The following is a 25,823-nucleotide window of genomic DNA, read 5'->3' as shown; positions in this document are numbered from 1 at the left end:
AATAAAATCCTTGGACCCATTGTCAGACGCTGGTGCAGTGGGTCCTCCTGGTGCACAACAATGGCAGGCCTCATGTGGTGGGAGTATGCAGGCAGTTCCTGGAGGATGAAGGAATTGATACCCTTGAATGGCCCCAACGCTGGCCTGACCTAAATCCAATAGAACACCTCTGGGATACCATGTTTCAGTCCATTCGAAGCCACCAGGTTGCACCTTAGACTGTCCAGGAGCTCAGTGATGCTCTGGTCCAGACCTTGGAGTAAATACCAGATGACACCATCTGTTGTCTCATTAGGAGCATGCCCCAACATTGTCAGGCATGCATACAAGCACACGGGGGTCATACAAACTACTGAGTACCATTTTGAGTTTCTGCAATGAAATTTCAGCAAAATGGACTAGCCTGCTGCATCATGTTTTCACTTTGATTTTCGTGGGTGTCTTTGAATTCAGTCCTCTGTAGGTTGATAATTTTCATTTCCATCAAACGATGGGGCATCCTTACATTCCTAACACATTACACAGTCCATATCAGTAGAGATATCCAGCATTATATTTTTCCCCATTGAGATCTCATGTGTTTTCAAAGTGTTCCTTTAATTTTTTTTTGAGCTGTGTATAATCAAGAATGCTCTTTTTTGCCTGTGCATTGTCAGGTCAGTTTATTTAGGGGATCATGGTCTCTATTGTATTAGAATGTGAACTCTGGTGTACTTTGCAGTGGCTAATCTGTGTTTTGCATTGTGAACTGCTGTATTGTGAACGACTTACCTTGGAAGTCTTTTCTCATAGGTGCTCTCGGTAGTCATAGGCACTGTGATGTCATCAAGTACAATGTAAAGTTCAATGTAAATGGCGTCCTCACATGCAAAACTGTATATGAGGACATCTAGGGACTGGCCACAAGCCAGAGCATCAGGGAGAAGAGTTGAGTGCCGGCTCCAGATGAGTGATGTATCAGGTAAGTAAAAGAGCTTTTCCAGGTACTCTAAAAATAAACACACAAATAACCCCAATACAAGGGAAATGTTGTTTTCTCCTCATGTTTAGCTTTAAGAATAAATGGAATGGAGGGGTAGTGTTGGGGGTGGGACAGTGTTATTATTTAGGAGAAAGCACAGGAGAATACCAACACCTCTACTGAGACTAAAATAGCCACGTGGCTACCTACCTGACATTCAGTAAGGGTGTACATCTACTTTAACAGACCTGCCCACAAGCCTACACTAATCTCTCTTTATGCACTTGTAGCACTACCTCTGTAGGACATGCTGAGTTTTGAGTCCCCCTATAGTCCTGCACAGCCAGGCAACACACATTTTCCACATCAACTCGCATTCAAGAGACAGTAACTAGTCCTTGAACTTGTTTTGAAGTTTTATAAGAGATTTAGAGCTTGAATAGTGTTAGGGGTGTACAGGATGCCCAATGGAACTGTGAAACCAAGGAAAATTTCCCAGACCTATGTACTAAGTTTTCTACAGCAAAATTCTCTTCTCAGAGAGCTAGGCAGCATCTCCAGTTGTAATAACCCAGACCCCAGATGAATCCTCCTCTCATCCAGCTACCCAAGGGAAATCTCTGATCAGGGTATACAGTGCCTGCCACAATTAAGTAAGACAGTCCTGAGTATTTGCTAATCTGGTTTCCCTCAAGAGTGCTCCTTCCCCTGTCTGGCCCATGGGGTGCAGGTCTACTCACTTAGTCCTTCTCCTTTGTTGCTGGTGGGTTGGCGACTGCTACCCGCTGCTTCTACCTGGGCCACTCCTTCCCTGCCACACAGCTGGCCCTCTTTCAGGGGGCTGGTGAGGTTCCAAGCTTTTCTCCTTCTAAGATTCCTGCCTGCAGGTGAGCCCTTTCCCATCTGAGCCCCCTCCCAAGCTCCTGCTCTCCAGCCTCACTTCCTCTCCATTTTCCACCTGAATTCTGCAACTCTCCTGCCTCCTGCTGAGCAGGCTCAGCTACTATTAAAGGCTGTCCTGGCTCCTTGCCAAGCTTCCTGTTGGGGATTGGCCAGGATCCTCCAAGAGTACAGACCAACCATTTCTCAAATCTGTCCACTGCTTCTAGATCCTTCTCCAAAGTCCTAGAACAGGGGGACATTCCACAGAGCTGGTCTGCAGAGCCTCTCAGCTCTGACCCACATTTGACCTTGATAGCTATCACACACAGGCTGCTACTCAGCCTCTAACTAACAATTGGAATTAGAGCTTCCCCTAACTAACTAGAAGAGCGCCACACACTTTATCAGCAGCATTCCCTATGCTTTCTTTATCACAGCTAAAGCACATTGTTGATTGACTGCCTTTATCTCACTCTTTTATAGTGGGGGATCTGGCTTATCCAAAAGCCTTCTTACTGGCCCATCTAAAAGCCTTCTTACTGGTCCTTCTAAGCCAGCCACACCTTATACCATAGCAGTAGAGACGGTAAACCTCATCCATACTCAGTTCTAGTGAAATGCAATGCATCATCAAATAATATGCATTCAGATAAAATATTGACTTACTGGGTAGTAATGCATGTCAGAGTGTTATAAATTACCCAGGGGGCAAACAACTTTCAGCCTTCAGTAAAATGATCCTAAAGGAACTTTTTGTTTTTTAAATAAAAAACATGTCACGCTTATCTTCTCGGTTTTGCACAGAGGAGCCCTGATCCTCCTATTCTTGGGTTCCCAACTGGATCTCCTGGCTCCCCCCCCCCTTTGTGAGTGCTCTCACAGCCCGCTGCCGAGCTGCACTCTGTGTGTCCATTGACACACAGAGTGCAGCTTGGCCCCACCCTGCCCTCTGCTCACTACTCACAGGCTGTGATTGGCAGCAGCAGCAATCAATGGCTCCCATTGCTGACTCCATGGCCAGTGAGGAGAGAGAGAAAGGAGAGTGGTGCTGCTTATAGGCACAGCGCTGGATTGAGATCAGACTCCAGTAAGTATGTAGGGGAGCTGCGGGGGAACAGAACACAGAAAGTTTTTTACTTTAAAGTTTTACTAAACCCAAGACCCTGCATTCCTTATACTGTATCTGGTCTCCCACAGTACACAGAACATGGAAGTGCAATTATTTTAGTAAATATAAACTGCTAAATACCTTTTCCAGTTAGCAGTGAGAGCTTGTGACTTCTATTAGTGTTCAGAAGATGTTAAAGCTTGTAGGAGGAGTTTTCTTTCTGCTCAGTGCTGATTGGCTCTGTGCTGATCACATGCACTCTTCCAAGATAAAAAAAAAAACCTCTTTACCAATACACACTAAACTGAGCATGTGCAGAATGGGTATGGTTCAGTCTGTCTTATCAGGAGATAAGATGTGGACATTTGAACTAGAGGAGGAGCAGAGAAGTCAGGATCAAACTGCCTTTTTACACAATACAGAGGATTAACCCTTTAGGTTCCACAGTGAGTATAACAAGCATGCTTTACTGCATATACAGACTGATTTTACTGTTGTGGGTTTTGTAACACTTTAATGCAGAAAATACATTAAGGTAGAAAACCTTCTGCCTTCAGAACCACTTTAACTAATTTATAAATGGACACATGTTTGCAAGCTCTTGTAAAAAATCTAACTAAAACATGTTAATAAAATATAAAGAATGAAAAAAACTGGCTAATTTTCCTTGAATTCTAATCTGTCTCTTTCTAATTGTCCTTCAGGTTTGTAATGGGACTGCTCTGCGCGATTTTAATTTTTAGTTGCGTTTTTATTTGTAAGTACTTATAATAAATCTGAGTTTATAATACAATTACATAGATCTTGTTGTGTTCATTTCAAAATTTTTCTGTATAAATTATTTATTTTAGCACAGTTGTCCTAACGGACACATGGAATGCAAAGTACATTCTGTTTAGTATGTGTAACACTCACCTGTTTCACAATCCAACACTAGGTCTTCTCTCTGGCACATGGCTGCCAGCACTTCTGGGTTTCACCTTGAGTGCCATGCTACAGTCAATCAAGAGATATTTGCCCCAGCTTCAATCGCCACCTTTGTGCAACACGTGCTATACCTAATCCAAGCCCCCTCCAACAACCCCTGTATCTCCACTGACCCCAGTGCTTCTGAGGCATACCTGTATGTTAGTTTCCAAGAAATCCAAATTATTTTCTTTCTGTTTAGGATTATTGCTGAATGAGAAAATCAGCTACACAAACATGGAAATTTTCAAATATTTCAATGAAAAAAAAAATTAATAGCATGAACTATACGTATTTGCACACAATATTTACACTGTTTTTCTAAGAATTCACACATTTTTCCAATTGAACCTAATCAAAAATGTATGAATTTTGGGTGAAAACATTTAGCAATAGACCCTTAAGTGTTTAGGACTGTTAAACATTTTTTTTTCAAACTGTATCAAGGAACATGAATATATTAGATTGCCATTCTTATTTTATTAGAACGTCTTTGAAAGATATTCTTTGAAAATAAACTATATTAGTGACCCTAAAGGCTACTGCCCTTATTTTCCTTTTCCTTCTTTTGTCATGCAGCTGCCTTTCATTCTCAGAATAATTATTCTGCAAAGGAAGGTGAAGCATTTGTTCTCCGTTGTCCGTTATTTAATGTTACATGGTGTAGGATGCCAGATTGTCAAAATTTCTCATCAAACCACAAGCAACGAGTACATACTGTTGGGGATAAATTGTGGTTTCTGCCAACATCTTCAAATGACAGTGGAATATATAGCTGTGGTACACAGTAAGTGTCTTTATAATTTTTTAATTTTCTTTCTATATTTAAAGGATCACTCCATCCAAAAGTGAACACCAATGCAATGCAGAGCAGGGCATGGGGCATTCTACTGCTTAATCCCACAAGGTTCTATTTTGCTACTACCCCTTTTTTTAAGACAGCCTGTGAAGATCACTGCATTTTTGTGCACTTAGAGATATCTGCAGAATATATGTTTGTGAGGAGATTGAGGAAAGAAAGACAAATCCTTTTTTTCTTCCACCATTGTTTCATGCATAGATGAACTTCCAACTCATTTGTCTAAATCTGCCAATAATCCCAAATTGTACGTGACTATCCTGCATTTCCACCCAAAACCTGTGGTCTCTAGTGGACCTCTAATTTGTCCTGCATCACCCTGATACACATCACACATCACAAGACAGGCAGCAGGGTTGCAGACTGCCTCACGTGTGGCCTAAGCGAGCAGCTAAGCCAACCCCCAATGTAACACTAACCTTCTGGGCAATACAGGTCTTTGCTTGATGACTCTCCTTGATGTGTGGGTGGCAGGTGGAGACTGACCCCCGATCCACACTATTGGTTGTGTGCTTCATCTCCTTCACTCTCAGAGGTTCCAGTCACTGGTTAATGTTCTTTTTCTGAAAGCATCAATTGATAACATAGCTTCAGTAAGTCAACACAATTCCAATAACGAATGGACTCTTGGTCCCAGGCCTTGCTGGTGGCTGCTCTTGTCCCTGCAGCTAGATGGGCCTAATGTTTTTCTTGGCCAGTAATGGGATGGACAGAGGGGTAAACCAGCAACCAGCTCCAAGGTTCTCCCTTCTCTCTCCTGGAATAAGATGGGGGACCCTAGGACAACCTGACCTTCCCCAGGAAGGGGGAGAGCAAAAGAATAGCAGATGATGTTGACTTTTCCTATTCCTTCCCCAAACTCACTCACCTATGTCCTAGGTCCTGCCTAGTCTCCCAGCCTTCCTCCTAGAGCACAGGTGTCAAACTGTAAGTCCCATGAGGCATTGCAAGATTGACAGTTATAAGCATGACTCCCAAAGGCAGAGGCATGATGGGACTTTCATACAAATGAGCGCAGAGAGGCCACTCCAGGTGGAGACATGTGAACAGTGAATCGTGAGCTCACCACTGCTGCCTTGTTAATCATATGCATGATGAAGAGAACTGGAAAAAAAGGCGCTGTGGAAAATGCTCTCAGACAAGCACCTTAGTGGAGGTGCATCTTTATTGGGTGAGATAAAGTAGCAAGTATAATAAAATTAACCAGCCTGAAGTGGACAGTGTGATTCCAATGGACGGCCCGTCCGCTCTGAGGGGAGCTGAGATCAAAGAATGCTCCTGTCGGCTTCAAATCACGTGGTGTCAGCGTACCAGCGTCCTGGGTGGTGTCACCATGGCAAACGAAGGCAGTGTCCGGCGTTGGCTTCAGCTGGGAGCATATGTGGGGTTACCAAGACGACATGTTTCGCGCAGTTGCGCTTTGTCAAGTCTCTGGTAACCATGGCCGGCGGCCATTATATAGAAGACCATTAAAGGGAAGGCTGGCTGAGTGTAATTAGCAGGGGATGGGGTGTCAATCAGAGCGGACGGCTCGTCCTGAAGCAATGCTGAATACAAATTTAAAGGTACAGATTGCAAGTTATAAAAAATGATATGTATAAAAACAATAGCATTGGAAAGCATGATATACTTTCATCTTTAGTGAAATAAAGGTAATACAATAACAAAAAAAAAAAAAAAAAAAAAAAAAAAAAAAAAAAAAAAAAAACCCACACAAGTTAAAAATGACATCGCTGGTTCATGGAAGCTATGTCAAAAATTGCGTTTACAGTGAGGTAATTATGGGTATATGGGCAAAGAAGGGAGTAGGGAGAAGTGAATGCTAGGCATATGAAAATGACTGTATCAAAGGTATATGAAAATGACTATATAAAAGGTATGACTAAAAGGAATATAATAAAATCAATCCTGGTATCAAATTAGGTAGCTCATATGTTCATAATTAAATAAATATAATAGATGCGTAATAACATGTATTCGTAATTGAGTGCACAGAATATATACATAGTGACAGTGCAGATTAAAAAACAAGGATTAAAAGAAGACAATACTGTATGTAATAAAAAAACACACTGGAGGATCCTAGTTCCGGCGACTAGAAGTCAAACTTGTTAAATAATGCTATGGATTTCAAGATCCTCATTAAGACCATTGGGGGTCATAGAACCTAATTTGTAGATCCAGAACGTCTCTCTCTTACACAAACGGGCTAGTCTTTCATTGTCAGTAAATGTACCCTTTGGAATATGTTCGATTGCTAAGACCTCAAGAAGACTGAAATTATTTTGATGGGATTGCAAAAAGTGCCTAGGGACACTATGCTTATCGCATCCATCTCTTATAAGTCTTCTGTGCTCCCCTATGCGTTTGCGTAGAGGGCGTGTGGTTCGGCCTACATATAGGAGCTTACACTGGCATGTGAGAACGTATATGACGTGGTCAGTTGCACACGTTATAAACTGACGAATGTGGTAGCTGTTGCTGTGGGAGTCCAAAAACTGTGATCTGCCATGGGTGATGGACTGACAGGTGAGACAACCTCTTTTGTTGCATCTGTAAATACCAATTCTGTCGTCAAATGTAGGAAGGGGGCCGTTGTCTATGTAGGTGGACAGTGACATTTTGCTTGGGGCTAGAATGTTTTTCAAAGAACGGGCTCTCTTGAAAGTTACTTGTGGGGCGCGTGGGAGATTAGGTGCTAATCTAGGATCTAATTGTAAAATGTGCCAGTGTTTGCGAATGATGTTTGTAATATCACGATGTGATGTGTTGAAACCAGTGATGAACCTAACCGAGTTAGACTGGTCATGGGCCTGAGTGTATGTTCGGTCTATCAATACGCTATGTTTGGTATATGCGTTTTTTATAAGGGAAGGGGGATAGCCTTTCTCAGAAAACTTTTTTGAAAGGAGAGAACCTTGTTCTTGGTAATCACATAATTTTGAACAGTTCTTCCTTAGTCTTTGGAATTGGCCACTGGGAATATTATTTTTCCAGGCTGGATGGTGACAGCTAGAATAGTGTAGATATGGGTTCCCCCTAGTGGGTTTGGTGTAATTTGTACTACAAATTTCATTATCTGTGACTGACAAAACCAAGTCTAAAAAGATTATATCTTGAGAGTTAAAAACATGAGTAAAAGAAAGTCCAAGGTAGTTTGAATTGCAATATGCGACAAAAGATAAAAATTCGTTCAAATCACCATCCCAGATTAATAAAATGTCATCAATATAGCGCCCAAAAAAAATGATATATTTGGCAAAGGGGTTGTTTATTTGTATATATTGTTTCTCCCAAAAGCCCATTGTGAGATTGGCGTAACAAGGGGCGAAATTCGCTCCCATCGCAGTCACCTCAGCCATTATCAGTGGAAACATGGGTATCATTGGGCATCACTTGATGTAACTTCCTTATACACATCAATCCCCCACCACATAGGCCTACAGGCTCTTCAATATTTCTTATCTTCTGAAAGTTCTATCAACTCCACCCAAGCCAAATTTATTATTGAATGTACAGAATTTTGTCTTACCCATAATTATTTTACATTCCTTGACCAATTTTACTTGCAAACTAAAGGGACTGCGATGGGAGCGAATTTCGCCCCTTGTTACGCCAATCTCACAATGGGCTTTTGGGAGAAACAATAATGAAATTTGTAGTACAAATTACACCAAACCCACTAGTGGGAACCCATATCTACACTATTCTAGCTGTCACCATCCAGCCTGGAAAAATAATATTCCCAGTGGCCAATTCCAAAGACTAAGGAAGAACTGTTCAAAATTATGTGATTACCAAGAACAAGGTTCTCTCCTTTCAAAAAAGTTTTCTGAGAAAGGCTATCCCCCTTCCCTTATAAAAAACGCATATACCAAACATAGCGTATTGATAGACCGAAAATACACTCAGGCCCATGACCAGTCTAACTCGGTTAGGTTCATCACTGGTTTCAACACATCACATCGTGATATTACAAACATCATTCGCAAACACTGGCACATTTTACAATTAGATCCTAGATTAGCACCTAATCTCCCACGCGCCCCACAAGTAACTTTCAAGAGAGCCCGTTCTTTGAAAAACATTCTAGCCCCAAGCAAAATGTCACTGTCCACCTACATAGACAACGGCCCCCTTCCTACATTTGACAACAGAATTGGTATTTACAGATGCAACAAAAGAGGTTGTCTCACCTGTCAGTCCATCACCCATGGCAGATCACAGTTTTTGGACTCCCACAGCAACAGCTACCACATTCGTCAGTTTATAACGTGTGCAACTGACCACGTCATATACGTTCTCACATGCCCGTGTAAGCTCCTATATGTAGGCCGAACCACACGCCCTCTACGCAAACGCATAGGGGAGCACAGAAGACTTATAAGAGATGGATGCGATAAGCATAGTGTCCCTAGGCACTTTTTGCAATCCCATCAAAATAATTTCAGTCTTCATGAGGTCTTAGCAATCGAACATATTCCAAAGGGTACATTTACTGACAATGAAAGACTAGCCCGTTTGTGTAAGAGAGAGACGTTCTGGATCTACAAATTAGGTTCTATGACCCCCAATGGTCTTAATGAGGATCTTGAAATCCATAGCATTATTTAACAAGTTTGACTTCTAGTCGCCGGAACTAGGATCCTCCAGTGTGTTTTTTTATTACATACAGTATTGTCTTCTTTTAATCCTTGTTTTTTAATCTGCACTGTCACCATGTATATATTCTGTGCACTCAATTACGAATACATGTTATTACGCATCTATTATATTTATTTAATTATGAACATATGAGCTACCTAATTTGATACCAGGATTGATTTTATTATATTCCTTTTAGTCATACCTTTTATATAGTCATTTTCATATACCTTTGATACAGTCATTTTCATATGCCTAGCATTCACTTCTCCCTACTCCCTTCTTTGCCCATATACCCATAATTACCTCACTGTAAACGCAATTTTTGACATAGCTTCCATGAACCAGCGATGTCATTTTTAACTTGTGTGGGTTTTTTTTTTATTTTTTTTATTTTTTTTTTTTTTTGTTATTGTATTACCTTTATTTCACTAAAGATGAAAGTATATCATGCTTTCCAATGCTATTGTTTTTATACATATCATTTTTTATAACTTGCAATCTGTACCTTTAAATTTGTATTCAGCATTGCTTCAGGACGAGCCGTCCGCTCTGATTGACACCCCATCCCCTGCTAATTACACTCAGCCAGCCTTCCCTTTAATGGTCTTCTATATAATGGCCGCCGGCCATGGTTACCAGAGACTTGACAAAGCGCAACTGCGCGAAACATGTCGTCTTGGTAACCCCACATATGCTCCCAGCTGAAGCCAACGCCGGACACTGCCTTCGTTTGCCATGGTGACACCACCCAGGACGCTGGTACGCTGACACCACGTGATTTGAAGCCGACAGGAGCATTCTTTGATCTCAGCTCCCCTCAGAGCGGACGGGCCGTCCATTGGAATCACACTGTCCACTTCAGGCTGGTTAATTTTATTATACTTGCTACTTTATCTCACCCAATAAAGATGCACCTCCACTAAGGTGCTTGTCTGAGAGCATTTTCCACAGCGCCTTTTTTTCCAGTTCTCGCATGATGGGACTTGCAGTTTTGCAACAGCTGGAGGGCCGCCAGTTTAATACTCCTGTAATAGAGGGAGGAGAAACCTCAAAGGGGAACCCACTCTACCACCTGCCTACACGTTGCTAAAGGGTATTTTGTGGTTACAAGGACTGCGGACTGGGTACAGTGTATACTATAAGAAGGCTCAAACTCCCTATGCTCCTTAAAGCCACACCCAATATTGAGCACAATGTAGCCATGCCCATTATCACAATGTCTTCTCCACACTAAGATGTATCTCTTCCTCAAGTTCCAAGGTTGGAAGGTATGTTTGTCTATAGAAGAAGAAGTGCAGGCATTGTATTTCTGATAGGTGAGCACCCTCTTTAACAGTTGAATTGTGAAGAAATAACAGAAAGTTCTAAATGATGGACATGTAAATAGGCATGTTATTCATTTTGTTGAAGTGTTTCTGTCTCACAATGCCAATGCTGCAAATGACAGAGAAGAAAGTTTAAATAATGTAGTCAACACATACTGTACAATACTAACATGCATGCTTCAAAATAGGTAGCTGAAGGTTAGTGTGCAGTTAAATATTTTGAGGAGTAAGGTTTTGACTTTGGTCATTGAATATTAAATGTGAAATTTTTACCAACATTTGACTGGTGACAAAAACATGGAGTCATCTGAAGTAGAGACAAAATAATGAGTTGCTCTAATGCAATAATGTAAATGCACACCAAATTTAGCCTTTACTTCACAAACACTATGAGGGGTGTGATTTTGTTTTACAATTCTTACTATGAAAAACCTGTGAAAATGGCTAATTTCTAACAGTTTCTCTCCTAAAAGAAAGGCAAACTTTGAGAGCTTTTCCAGCTCACTGTTTTACCTTCAAATCACACATGTATGGTATCCTTACAATCAGATCAAATTGTTTATTTTATTTTCTCACCTGTACTCAAAAAATGATTGGCAGTATTTTTTAGTACAGTTTTTAGAACTGAGTTATAATCAGTGGAGAAGGCTCTGCTGTCCAGACCTTATAATCCTTTGCAGCAAAGAACATAAGTCAGTATTTTGCAAACACAAAGATGCTTTAAATTCCTGCTTTCTAGTTACTAACACATGCTTAACAACACAAGTCACACAATGCGAAACATTGTGGAATATTACTAACACTGATTTTTGTGTCTGTTTTAGAGAAATGAAAATCAACATAAGCTTGAAAATCTATAGATCCATTCAAGAATTTTGTCCTGGAAAACCATGGATGAGAGAACTAATACTGACACATAATAACATCAAATGCCCATTTAATGGCATTTATGACAACATTAATAATATTTCATGGTACAAGGTAAAAACAATGAGGAGACCAATTGAAATATATAGAGGTGCAAGAGTAAATACAAAACTTGTAGTGATCAATGTATTATTTTTCATTACGGATCACTTTGTTAAATCTTTTTTTTACGAATTTAATTAAGTTTATATAGTCACTTGAGCAGTTCATACAACATGTACTGTATCACATCTCCCAGTGTCTCTCTTTTTCATGCTCAGTAGATAAGTTAAACTCTTTTCACTTTCAAGTGGTTGTAAACACTTACAGTATATAGAACCAGTGAAGTGACTGGCCTCAGGTGATACACAGAGATAAAAAAAAATCCTCCTACATAAGTTGTACCATATAATCTGAAAACATTTGTCCAGAACAGCCTTCTACAGCACAAAGATTAGTTAGGGACATGGAGAACAAGCATAGCTGTAGCTGTTAATCACAAGCTGTATGCTGGAGCTCTTCTCCCCTATCTGTTTTTTTTCCTAATGGGTAAAAGCTGTCGGAAGTGACTCTCAGAAATGTTTTGGAGAGAGGCAAGTACACAGTATAGAGGGCTGGGCTTTGTTCATATTTCATGTCTGAGGTTTACAACCACTTCAATCAAGGAAAAATCCTATTTGCTAAGTCAACATTGTCTATTCCTTTAGTAAACCATCCCTATTGTGTTTCAGGGTAATAGAGGTCGGACTGAGGAGTAGGAGTTAGGTAGTCAGTGGAGATAATTTACAAAGAAGCTGAGGGTCTTCACTCAATAAACTGTAGCTGTGTTCACTTTCAATATCCAATTGTGTGCAGACAAAATAAACATAAATATGAAATAAACAAGAGTTTTCTTCTCACATGATGGGATAATTGAAGTGGATCTTCTTTCAATTTACTGAGTGAATTTTCTCAGCTCCTTTAGTAAAAACCTCATTATCTCGTATTACATGTTTAGATATATATAATAAATATACCAGTAAATACATATTTTTATTATATAATATGTAAACCCAACATTTCATATTCCTAATATGTGCCTGCTGTACCATGTACTTGTATGAAAAAGTATTCTGTTCTCTTTGTATTGCTTTTTTTTGTGTGAAATCCCTGGTATTCCTAACAGTCCCTAGGCATGAGAACACAGGGTAGTCAGCTTTCTGGTTCTGCTGGAACTCAGCCATTTACTGGGATGATCAGGGTACTACTGTTTCTCCTCCCCCACCTCCTTAGGCCCCATGTACACAGAACACGTCTGAACGATGTAAACTGACTGCTGGAAAACGTACGTTAAAAAACGTCTGTTTAACCTCCTTTGCATAATGCGTGTATGCGCATTTGTGTTTAGAAGTGTTTTTTTTTTAAGATACGCACAGGAGAACCTCCCAAATGCCCAGAATGCACTGAAAAGTGGTAAATTATTAACTATTTCAGACTGTTACAGAGAAATACAGAGAGTAGAAGCAGAGAGCAGCATGTGTTGAGATTAGCTTAGGTGTGAGTTGCTCATTAACATTTCTTTTGTTTCCAAGGGTGGGAAGGTGTTTGCTTGAGTGAGTCATTAAGGCCACCTGGCAGGGGGTCATCATGAGGAATTTGAGGTGTGAATGGTCATTAACATATCTTTTGTTTCCAAGGGTGGGAGAGGTCTGAGGTGTGAATTGGTAATTAGAATGTGTGACAAACTTGGTAGGAACATCTCAGTGTTTTCAGTGTTGTATCCATCTGAGTACCTTGAAAACGCTTTGCATGCATTTTTCATGATGAACAAAGGCTCTGGACAACATTGGGAACTGGAAGAGTTTAGCCACCTTTACACACGTTTACAAGCGTTTTTTTGTAACACTGATAAAATCGACGTCTGAATGCAAGTTTGGTGCGTTCAAAAAAATGACTGTAAACTTAACTGCCTGTAATGACTGTAAACGACGATGTGCACATGGACACATAAGAAAACATTAGGGTGAGTTCAGGGGCTGCTGAAAAAAACGCTGAACAGCTCCTAAGCTGTCAAATGCAGTGTACATGAGCCCTTATGCAGCTGAGAACAGAGGGTATGTGATCACTTCTAAAACAGGGGAAAAAGGTATTTATAATTTTTTTTATATGTAAGCATACCTGTTTTGCCTTTCATTTCTATTTTAAACTGAATGGATTGTTTTACAAGGGTTTACATATACGTTAAACTATGTAGACATCTGTACTATTAAATATAACATTTTATGCAGCTAGGTATGTTGATAACCCTTTAAGGTGGTAAGACATTTTCCTCTTTCAGTACAACTTCTTTTAGGGCCCATTCACACCAAAACATGGTGCAGGAAAGGAGCATTCTGTGCACATTTCACCACAGGTGAACACATTACTTTTTCCGTGTTCCAGTGTGTTTTGCAGCCCATGCAGATGAACAGGTTGTCAAAAATGCTCCACATTGGGAACACATTGGGAATACTTGGGATTGCACGTAAACATGATCGTTCTATTGTGAACAGGCCCTTGGGATTGTTGTTCATTATATCATATAGGGAGTTGGAAACTTGGCTCAGTTTCCAGAAGAGAAATGTGTCATGCATTAAAGAAACATGGAGGTTGCGTTTGTTGAGATGCTAGTTGTCTGATTGTCATTCAGATCTTTTTGCTTGAATGATTTAGGTCACTGATTCAGAACAAAAATAGAGATGAAGAATTCTTGCTCTTTTCTTGCTTTGTTTTAGTCTGACTCTTTTGATATCCATACTTGTTCCAGGTCAGTGACTTAAAAAGTACTGAAGCCACAGGGTCACCAGTACAGCAGACAACTAGTATTTTATAAGGTAATGTCAGGATTTGCAGCCTCCAAGTTTCTCATATGACAAGTTATTTAAAAGTGTTACTAAACCCACAACAGTAAAATCAGTCTGTATATGCAGTAAAGCATGCTTGTTATACTCACTGTGGAACCTAAGGGGTTACTCCTCTGCATTGTGTAAAAAGGCTGTTTGGTCCTTTTATCTCTGCCTCTCCTCTTGTTAAGATGACCACCTGATACAGACTGAATCCGTAGTCACATGCACATGCTCAGTTTGGTGTGTATTGCTAGAGAGTTTTGTTTTTCTTGGGAGGGTGCATGTGATGAGCACAGGGCCAAACAGCACTTCTCCAGACAGAGGGTCAGAGGTTTCACATCCTCCTAGAGCAGAAAGAACACTCCTCCTACAAGCTTTAACCAGTGCTCTGCTGAAGTCACAAGACTGCTCTAACTGCTGATAAGAAAAGGTATTTAGTAGTTTATATTTACTAAAATAATTGCATTTCCATGTTCTGTGTACTGTGGGAGACCAGATAGAGTGAATGCATTGTCCTGGATTTAGTAAGTTGTTTAGAGTTGTATGTCATTTACAACAGGAAGATTCCTGAGAGCATCCGAAGTCTGACCTTTGTATTTCTCTCCTACACTAAACACTAGTCAATTTTAAGGTCCATCAGGTTGTTGCAATGCATCTCAATGTTTTTTCCCTTTTTTTAACTTTATTGAAATGTCACAAAATGACAATTCATTCAACTCTATGCACCATAGCGCATTGCGATGCATTGTAGCATGTCTTAACCCCCTGTGCTGCGTAAAAATGCAACCTGCCCCACCTGTCTAACGCAGCGCATTGGCAGCGCAACTGAAACAAAAGCACGTAATGCACATTGTTTATGCATTGGGACTGCACTGGGCCACACTGCCCAACACAACCCAAGAAGACTGTTGTATTCAAACCCTTTAACTTTCTTGACAAGCCTGAATCTCACTGGTGGCTGTGAAGAACTACATAGACATAACACTCTGATACCTCAAATTTTCTGTACATGAACTTATTGCAGGCGTGTTTAAGAATACCACCCTGTAATGGGTAAACTGCCATATTACCAGATTACAGTGCATTGGTGTAATACAGTTATGTTTGAATGTGAAGCTCTGAAAAGCTAGGCAGTGCTTTTTGCATACATTTAATGAAACAAGTTAATATTTTCTTCTTAACATAGGATTGTATACTTCTTCATGGGAAGGATGAAACTGCACTTTATGTCAGTAATATCAACATAGCAGATACTGGAAACTACACCTGCAGGTTTACATATTTGTATAATGGCAAGGCTTACAATGTTACCCGGAACATACCAGTTAGAGTCCCAGGTATCTAAGTTTCTGTTTATTATACCTTATTATTTCTAAGTTTATAGCTCATGTAGCTCACATTTCCAATGTCCTATGTTTTTTCCACAATCTTCTCTCATTTTAGTATGCTCTATATGTAGATGAATGAATAGCACTGCCTAACTACCAGCAACTATCATTCTGATAGAACTGATCCTGGATTTCTATGTACAGTACTGCTTATATTTGTGTTCACTTTACCTGCATACTTAAATGCACAGTTTTAGACCTCTTGCACACTTCATTTCTGGACGTAATTTCAGGCATTTGTTTTGCGCATGTTCAGCCACAAATTACTGACCAGGAACACAAATTTATTTTTTTTTTTTTATGCAATAATACGCAGCACATGTAAACAATGGGCTGCATTATAGATCAGTAAAAAAAAAATGCTGTACTGAGCCTTTTCAAGCTGTAGTCTGCAAGAGGCCTTAGAGTACAGGAGGCTGCTGTCAGTTTTGCCAAGCAGTGATGGGGCAGTGCAATGCACTCATTTAGCAGATTGCACTGTTTACATTTTTCTTAACTTTATTGGGAGTGTATAGGTCTATGCACAGAAACGAGTTGGATAGCACTTCAGTGTGGTGACTAGAGATGAGCGAATCGAAGTAGGCGAAGTGGAATTCGAGTTGAATATTGGAAAATTTTCGATTCGCGCCGAATCCGAAAAATAGCCTACTTCGGATGCGCGAATCGAAATTTTTCCTAAAATGGCGGCGGACATGTGCGGCGACGGAGCGGGGATGTCTGGGAAGGCGCGCAGACAAGGCGCGCTGACCCATAATGCATTCCTTAATGACATGTGATCGCATTAGCCAATCAGCAGCCAGGCAGCCAGCACTGTGTAATGGTCGAGCTATAAATAGCGGCCATTTTAGAATTCTTCATTTGCCTCCAGTCATTCAAGAGAGGCAGACCGCTCTGTATTAGGGACAGAGTTAGGGCCACAGAAACGTTACTTGGGGACAGAGAAACGTTACTTAGGGACAGAGAAGCATTACTCAGGGACACAGAATTGTTAATGAGGGCCACAGAATCGTTACTTAGGGCCAAAGAAACGCTAGTTAGGGCCACAGAATTGTTACTCAGGGACAGACAGAATTGTTACTGAGTGCCAGAGAATTGTTACTTAGGCCCACAGAAACGTTAGTTAGGGCCACAGAATTGTTACTCAGGGACAGACACAGAATTGTTACTGAGGGTCACAGAACTGTTACTTAGGGCCACAGAAATGTTATTAGGGCCACAGAATTGTTACTCAGGGACAGACAGAATTGTTACTGAGTGCCAGAGAATTGTTACTTAGGGCCACAGAAACGTTAGTTAGGGCCACAGAATTGTTACTCAGGGACAGACACAGAATTGTTACTGAGGGCCACAGAACTGTTACTTAGGGCCACCGAAACGTTATTAGGGCCACAGAATTGTTACTCAGGGACAGACAGAATTGTTACTGAGTGCCAGAGAATTGTTACTTAGGGCCACAGAAACGTTAGTTAGGGCCACAGAATTGTTACTCAGGGACAGACACAGAATTGTTACTGAGGGCCACAGAACTGTTACTGAGGGCCACAGAAACGTTAGTTAGGGCCACAGAATTGTTACTCAGGGACAGACACAGAATTGTTATTGAGGGCCACAGAACTGTTACTTAGGGCCACAGAAACGTTAGTTAGGGCCACAGAATTGTTACTCAGGGACAGACACAGAATTGTTACTGAGGGCCACAGAATTGTTACTTAGGGCCACAGAATTGTTACTCAGGGACAGACAGAATTGTTACTGAGTGCCAGAAAATTGTTACTTAGGGCCACAGAAACGTTAGTTAGGGCCACAGAATTGTTACTCAGGGACAGACAGAATTGTTACTGAGTGCCAGAGAATTGTTACTTAGGGCCACAGAAACGTTAGTTAGGGCCACAGAATTGTTACTCAGGGACAGACACAGAATTGTTACTGAGGGCCACAGAATTGTTACTTAGGGCCACAGAAACGTTACTCAGGGACACAGAATTGTTACTGAGGGCCACAGAACCGTTACTTAGGGCCACAGAATTGTTACTCAGGGACAAACACAGAATTGTTACTCAGGGACACAGAATTGTTACTGAGGGCCACAGAACCGTTACTTAGGGCCACAGAAACGTTACTCAGGGACACAGAATTGTTACTGAGGGCCACATAACCGTTACTTAGGGCCACATAATTGTTACTCAGGGACAGACACAGAATTGTTACTGAGGGACACAGAATTGTTACTGAGGGCCACAACCGTTACTTAGGGCCACAGAATTGTTACTGAGGGACACAGAATTGTTACTGAGGGCCACAGAACCGTTACTTAGGGCCACAGAATTGTTACTCAGGGACACAGAATTGTTACTGAGGGCCACAGAACCGTTACTTAGGGCCACAGAATTGTTACTCAGGGACACAGAATTGTTACTGAGGGCCACAGAACCGTTACTTAGGGCCACAGAATTGTTACTCAGGGACAGACACAGAATTGTTACTGAGGGACACAGAATTGTTACTGAGGGCCACAGAAACGTTAATCAGGGACACAGAATTGTTACTGAGGGCCACAGAACTGTTACTTAGGGCCACATAAAAGTTAATCAGGGACACAGAATTGTTACTGAGGGCCACAGAACCGTTACTTAGGGCCACAGAATTGTTACTCAGGGACAGACACAGAATTGTTACTGAGGGACACAGAATTGTTACTGAGGGCCACAGAACCGTTACTTAGGGCCACAGAAACGTTAATCAGGGACACAGAATTGTTACTGAGGGCCACAGAACCGTTACTTAGGGCCACATAAACGTTAATCAGGGACACAGAATTGTTACTGAGGGCCACAGAACCGTTACTTAGGGCCACATAATTGTTACTCAGGGACAGACACAGAATTGTTACTGAGGGACACAGAATTGTTACTGAGGGCCACAGAACCGTTACTTAGGGCCACAGAATTGTTACTCAGGGACAGACACAGAATTGTTACTCAGGGACACAGAATTGTTACTCAGGGACACAGAATCGTTGAATTAAAGAGTATGTCAGACAACATGCAGAGGAGTGACAGAGGAGGCAATGTTTTAGGAGCGAGCAGACGTGGCAGCAGAGGAAGGGGTCGAGGCAGCACTATTCGCAGCGAGAGGCCAGTGCTCCCGGTGTCATCCAGCGGTCGTGTCTCCACCGACAACCCTGCCGTCGTCGATTGGTTGGCTCGGTCGTCTTCCTCTTCCCAGGTCACCTCTGACACCTACAGCCAACGGTCGGTGGGTACGTCAGACACAACCGTTAGTTGGCATGGCCCGGGACCAAGCCCACTGAAATCACGTGTCCTCTACCTGCCCCTGTCCTTTGGTGTTCCCTCACCAAGCGAAGTATCGCATGCTGTGGGCTCAGCCCCACTGTACAGTGAGGAAGAGCTAACAGAGGGCGGTCAGGAACTGGGGGAGACATCCGCCTTTTCAGCAGCCAGGCGAAGAAGTAGTGGCGAGGAGAGTGGCTCGGTAGCCGGTCTAGAGACAGGTCTGTCTCCTGACCCAGACGCAGCCGAGGGGGCTAGTAGTGAGGCGGAGACCCTACTTGATGATGAGGAGGTTGATCGCACTTGGCAGCCTCGTCGTCATCAGGCAATTTCTTCCGCATCATCAGGAGAAGAGGGTGGCAGCTTGGCAGCGAGCGAAACAGTCGGTGGGTTGCCCAGGAGACAGCAGCAGGGTCGCAGCAGTGTCAGTGGAGCCAAACGGCCACGGAGTAGAGCACCAGCTCCACTGCAGCCTACCACCACGGCCAGTAGTGGTGCCGGTGTGCACGGAGGAAGCAGCAGTCAGCCAGTGAGGAGTATCGGGGGCAAAGTTTCCTACTCGGCGGTGTGGCAATTTTTTGTCAAGCCGCCCGAGGAAGTAAACGTAGCCGTATGTCGACTATGTGGCCAGAAAGTCAAGCGTGGCCAGGGGGCCCATGTTGGGACTACAGCGTTGCGGCAGCATATGCAGCGTCGCCATTTGGTGGCCTGGGAAAATCGTGATAAAGATACGGCGGTTCTGCCCGCCCCAGCCCCCGCTCCATCACCCGCTCCGTTACTTGCTCCGTCACCTGACGTCAATCGCCCTCCATCAGCCAGTCAAGGCTCCAACACCTCTGCTGAGGGGAGTTGTCGCTCGTTGGCATCTTCCGCTCGTTCAGATGCTCCTTCTCCTGCTACTCCTCTTCACGGATTCCGTCAGCAGTCTTTCTTGGAATCCGTTTCCAAGAGACAACAGTTTGCGAGCACGCACCCGACGGTGCAAAAGCTGAACGTCCTCCTGTCCAAGTTGCTGGTGCTGCAGTCCCTCCCTTTCCAAGTGGTGGACTCAGCACCTTTCCGAGAAATGATGGCTTGTGCCGCGCCGCGGTGGAGAGTGCCAAGCCGTCATTTCTTCGCCAAAAAGGCAGTGCCAGCCCTGCATTCACATGTAGAAGAGATGGTGGGCCAGTCTTTGAGCATGTCGGTCTCTGCCAAAGTGCACGGCAGCGCCGACGTGTGGAGCTGTAACTACGGTCAGGGACAGTACATGTCATTTACGGCCCACTGGGTGAACGTGGTGCCGTCACAGCCGCACCAGCAACTTGGACAGGTCACGCCGCTTTTGCCTCCACGTTTGCACGTCCTTGGTCCGGCAAAGATGTCCGCCTCTACCACCTCTTCTTCCGCCGTGTCCTCAGCCGCCACCCCCGTGCCAAGTCCCATTACCCGACCGGCATATCACATGTGCAGGGCGCAACGGTGTCACGCTGTGCTGCACCTGGTATGCCTTGGCGAACGTAGTCACACAGGGGAGGAACTTCTCAGTGTAATGAACAGAGAAATCGACAGATGGCTGTCTCCGCGCAAACTCAAAATCAGAACCATGTTGACCGACAACGGAAAGAACATGGTGTCTGCTCTGCGTCAAGGAAGGTTGTGCCATGCGCCATGCATGGCTCACGTGTTCAATCTGGTTGTCAAGCGGTTCCTAAAATCCACCATCCCACTGCAAGACATCCTTAAAATGTCACGTAAACTTTGCATGCATTTCAGCCATTCCTACACCGCAAAGCACACCCTCCTTGAGCTGCAGCGGCAGAACGGAATTGCACAGCATCGCCTGATCTGCGACGTTGCAACAAGGTGGAATTCAACCCTACACATGTTAGACCGCCTTTACGAACAGCGAAAGGCCATCACCGATTTCCTGATGTTACAAGCGGATAAAGGTACTCCCCTGTGTAACTTTGATGTCAGCCATTGGCAGCTCATGCGTGACACCTGCCGCTTGCTCAGGCCCTTTGAGGAGGCCACGCTATTCGTGAGTCGGCAGGACTATGGGATGAACGACGTCATTCCTCTGTTGCACGTCCTGGAACAAATGCTGTTAACAATGGCTGGTCAGGGTGCGGTAGACGTGGCGCACAGATCTCAACACCACATGACCCCTGTGGGGGCAGGACAGGAAGAAGAGGAGGAGGTAGAGGAGGACATTGGTGCTCAGGAATTATTGAGTGAAATGGGTGGTTTTTCCACTCAGCGGACAGGAGTGGAGGAGCAGGAGCATCTGGTAGAGGAGGAGGAAGAGGAGACAGAGGACCCAGACGCACCGTGGCAGTATGCTGTGGAGATGGAGGCAGGGAGTCCCTCGCATTCCTTGGCACAAATGGCCCATAGCATGCTCGCTTGCTTGCGTACCGACAGCCGAATAATAACCATCAGACAGAGGGATGACTTTTGGCTGTCCACCTTGTTGGACCCTCGCTACCGTTCAAAAATGGTGGCCTTTTTCACACCTGCTGAGAGGGAGGCCAAAATAACGTACTATAAAAACCACCTATGTAGTCAGCTGGTCTCTGCCTGTCTGCGCCAACGTCCATCCTCAGACACTGTGGGCCCTGTGCGCTCGCGTTCCGCTGCCATGGCAGCAGGGGAGGGGTGGGGTGGTAGGAGCAGTGGCAGCTCCACCAGCAGCGGCTGCCTCAGTCTGCAGTCGATGATGAGTAGCTTTCTTCACCAGCGCAGTGAGGAAACTACTAACCAGCCGCAGCAGCAGCAGCAGCAGCAGCAGCAGCATCAGGTGGACCTGGAGCAGGACCTCAAACAACAGGCTTAGGCCTACTTGGACAGCACCCTGCCAACCGAGGTAGACAATCCCCTTGACTACTGGGCAACGAAACTTGACCTTTGGCCCCAACTAGCTGAATTTGCCCTTGAAAGGCTGTCATGCCCGGCCAGTAGCGTGGCATCGGAGCGCGTGTTTAGTGCGGCAGGAGGTATTGCAACTCCGCGGAGGACACGACTGTCCACCCAAAGTGTGGAGAGACTGACGTTTGTGAAAATGAATCAGGCGTGGATTAGTCTGGATTTCAAACCACCAGTTCCTGACACAACTGACTAAATCCGCCATGAATCATGCCCCAAACATGTGCCACTTTCAGGTCTCCTCACACTGCTGGTGTGTTCCATTTTTTGTCATAGGGTGCTGGCAGATTACGGGCCTCCTATAGCTGCTGCCAGGCCCCTAATCTGCCATAGGCCCCTATATACCGCCTCCTCATGCTGCTGCCAGGTCCAGAGTCTCTCATGGGTCCCTGTACGGCCTCCCATTGCTGCTGTCTCCATCGCCACACTCTGCCATGTGCCACTTTCAGGTCTCCTCACACTGCTGGTGTGTTGAATTTTTTGACATAGGGTGCTGGCAGATTACGGGCCTCCTATAGCTGCTGCCAGGCCCCTAATCTGCCATAGGCCCCTATATACCACCTCCTCATGCTGCTGCCAGGTCCAGAGTCTCTCATGGGTCCCTGTACGGCCTCCCATTGCTGCTGTCTCCATCGCCACACTCTGCCATGTGCCACTTTCAGGTCTCCTCACACACTGCTGGTGTGTTCAATTTTTTGACATAGGGTGCTGGCAGATTACGGGCCTCCCATAGCTGCTGCCAGGCCCCTAATCTGCCATGGGCCCCTATATACCGCCTCCTCATGCTGCTGCAAAGTCCAGAGTCTGTCATGGGTCCCTGTACGGCCTCCCATTGCTGCTGTCTCCATCGCCACACTCTGCCATGTGCCACTTTCAGGTCTCCTCACACACTGCTGGTGTGTTCAATTTTTTGACATAGGGTGCTGGCAGATTACGGGCCTCCCATAGCTGCTGCCAGGCCCCTAATCTGCCATGGGCCCCTATATACCGCCTCCTCATGCTGCTGCCAAGTCCAGAGTCTGTCATGGGTCCCTGTACGGCCTCCCATTGCTGCTGTCTCCATCGCCACACTCTGCCATGTGCCACTTTCAGGTCTCCTCACACTGCTGGTGTGTTGAATTTTTTGACATAGGGTGCTGGCAGATTACGGGCCTCCTATAGCTGCTGCCAGGCCCCTAATCTGCCATAGGCCCCTATATACCGCCTCCTCATGCTGCTGCCAGGTCCAGAGTCTCTCATGGGTCCCTGTACGGCCTCCCATTGCTGCTGTCTCCATCGCCACACTCTGCCATGTGCCACTTTCAGGTCTCCTCAGACACTGCTGGTGTGTTGAATTTTTTGACATAGGGTGCTGGCAGATTACGGGCCTCCTATAGCTGCTGCCAGGCCCCTAATCTGCCATGGGCCCCTATATACCGCCTCCTCATGCTGCTGCCAAGTCCAGAGTCTGTCATGGGTCCCTGTACGGCCTCCCATTGCTGCTGTCTCCATCGCCACACTCTGCCATGTGCCACTTTCAGGTCTCCTCACACTGCTGGTGTGTTGAATTTTTTGACATAGGGTGCTGGCAGATTACGGGCCTCCTATAGCTGCTGCCAGGCCCCTAATCTGCCATAGGCCCCTATATACCGCCTCCTCATGCTGCTGCAAAGTCCAGAGTCTGTCATGGGTCCCTGTACGGCCTCCCATTGCTGCTGTCTCCATCGCCACACTCTGCCATGTGCCACTTTCAGGTCTCCTCACACACTGCTGGTGTGTTGAATTTTTTGACATAGGGTGCTGGCAGATTACGGGCCTCCTATAGCTGCTGCCAGGCCCCTAATCTGCCATAGGCCCCTATATACCGCCTCCTCATGCTGCTGCCAGGTCCAGAGTCTCTCATGGGTCCCTGTACGGCCTCCCATTGCTGCTGTCTCCATCGCCACACTCTGCCATGTGCCACTTTCAGGTCTCCTCACACTGCTGGTGTGTTCCATTTTTTGTCATAGGGTGCTGGCAGATTACGGGCCTCCCATAGCTGCTGCCTGGCCCCTAATCTGCCATGGGCCCCTATACCGACTCCTCATGCTGTGACGTTGCAACAAGGTGGAATTCAACCCTACATATGTTAGACCGCCTTTACGAACAGCAAAAGGCCATCACAGATTTCCTGATGTTAAAACATCTTCCCCATTTTTCCATGATTCCCAACCAGATATTTTGGCTACTAAAGGTATTAAATATTAGGCGATGTTACCCAGGGTGGAGTATTATTAACCTTTGATGAAGTGAAAGCTAACTTTAGCCTGCATTTCTTACGCATTTGGCTTCACTCGAACAAAGACTCGGTCCTCCATGATTGAAAACCTGCTGTTGGATAATCCCTTCAAGAAGCCGTTATCTGAGGTTAATAAAGAACTGTTCCCAGTTCCTCCCCCGACTGTGACCCTGTGTCAGGTGAAGTGAGAGGAAAATGTTCCTGATTTACAAGGTGAGGACAGGATATGTGGGAATTTCCCTTAAGTCACTTGGTCTCCCCTAGGAATAGGCTCATACACTTTAAATTTCTGCATAGGATCTACTACACTGCAACTAAATTGGCAACTATCTATCACCGGTCTCTGCTAATGCTGTTCACACTCCCTGGCCACCTTTCATATTTTTAGTATTGCTCCTCTGGGAAGAGGTGTCAAATTTGTAAGCTACGATAATGACCCTCCCAATTCCCTTGACAGTATCAGCTTGTCTTCTGGGATTGGTTGAGGGGGTGGCTTCCACTAGAGTGCAATGGACCCAACTGAGCATCATCCCCTTCTATGCTTGTAAAGCTGTTATCCTTTACTGGAAAAAAACAATAGTGCCTACCCTCTCTGGAAGGGTTTGATTAATAAGATTATACCATTCTACAAAGCTGCCTATTTAAGTAGAGGATGCCCTAAACAATTCAACAATGTCTGGCAGCCCTGGCTTGCCAGTCCTTCCACCAATGCCTAAGCCTCCCACAGTGCTCTTAGCTACTTCTACCCAGATTGAACTCATGTGTCAGTGGGCTCTTTATAGTTATTCCTAACCCATTGCTTTAATCTACCACACATGATATGATCTCTTCCTTATATGAGGATAGGTATGAAATACTGTTATGATGTTGAAATGAAACTCGTGCATCTTCTATTATTCTGACCACTCAGTTCCTGGAGTACTGGTACAATGATCCACAAGGGTCCAGAGGGCCCTGGTCCCTTTCTAATACTGTGAAGCTTTTATTCATATGAATGTGTTTGAAGAGTTAGGGGACTTTAAAGGTGCTTCAAGTTAAAGGTATGAAATAGGGGCACAACAAGTGTCAATAAAAAAAGGGGTTAAATAAGACCAAAATAGAATAACATACCCATGTAACCCCCTCACCCTCTACGTCCAAGCTGTATCAACCTGTGGATAGTCATCTGAATAAAAAATTAATAATATTGACTGTTAATATGTAAGAATCTGCATCTACATCCCATTTGGGTAAATTGATGTGTTGAAGAGTTAGTTATGTGCTTCACCACATAAAGGGCATTATAGTCACAAAACATTTCTTGTAAAATTAATACAACATTTATTAGATTACATGATCAAAACATTTCTATACTATGAATCTATGAAGCTATGAATGAAATCTAGTTGACAAGCAGTTTTTTTACAGCAGTTCATTAGTTATTACGTGGTCCCAACATTTTTCACCCACTAGGGTTTCTTCAG

The 25,823-nt window shown here is 44.0% G+C and overlaps 1 protein-coding gene across 1 annotated transcript in view; it reads left to right on the top strand.

Annotated features, from left to right (window-relative positions):
• The window catches only part of LOC149459360 (interleukin-1 receptor-like 1), a 71,747-nt gene that overhangs the window by 1,478 nt on the left and 44,446 nt on the right, over positions 1–25,823 (top strand). The window contains exons 2-5 of the mRNA XM_089681223.1: positions 3,656–3,708; positions 4,497–4,704; positions 11,573–11,840; positions 15,705–15,855. Coding sequence (XP_089537349.1) covers positions 3,656–3,708; positions 4,497–4,704; positions 11,573–11,840; positions 15,705–15,855 — 680 coding nt within the window. The remainder of the gene's footprint in view (positions 1–3,655; positions 3,709–4,496; positions 4,705–11,572; positions 11,841–15,704; positions 15,856–25,823) is intronic.

The sequence above is a fragment of the Staurois parvus genome, unplaced genomic scaffold, assembly GCF_062004578.1.
Source record: "Staurois parvus isolate SC_StPar_1 unplaced genomic scaffold, SC_StPar_1.0 ptg000262l, whole genome shotgun sequence".
Lineage (NCBI taxonomy): Eukaryota > Metazoa > Chordata > Amphibia > Anura > Ranidae > Staurois > Staurois parvus.
The sequence above is the reverse complement of the archived record's forward strand: the minus strand, read 5'-3'. Positions and strand labels throughout refer to the sequence as shown.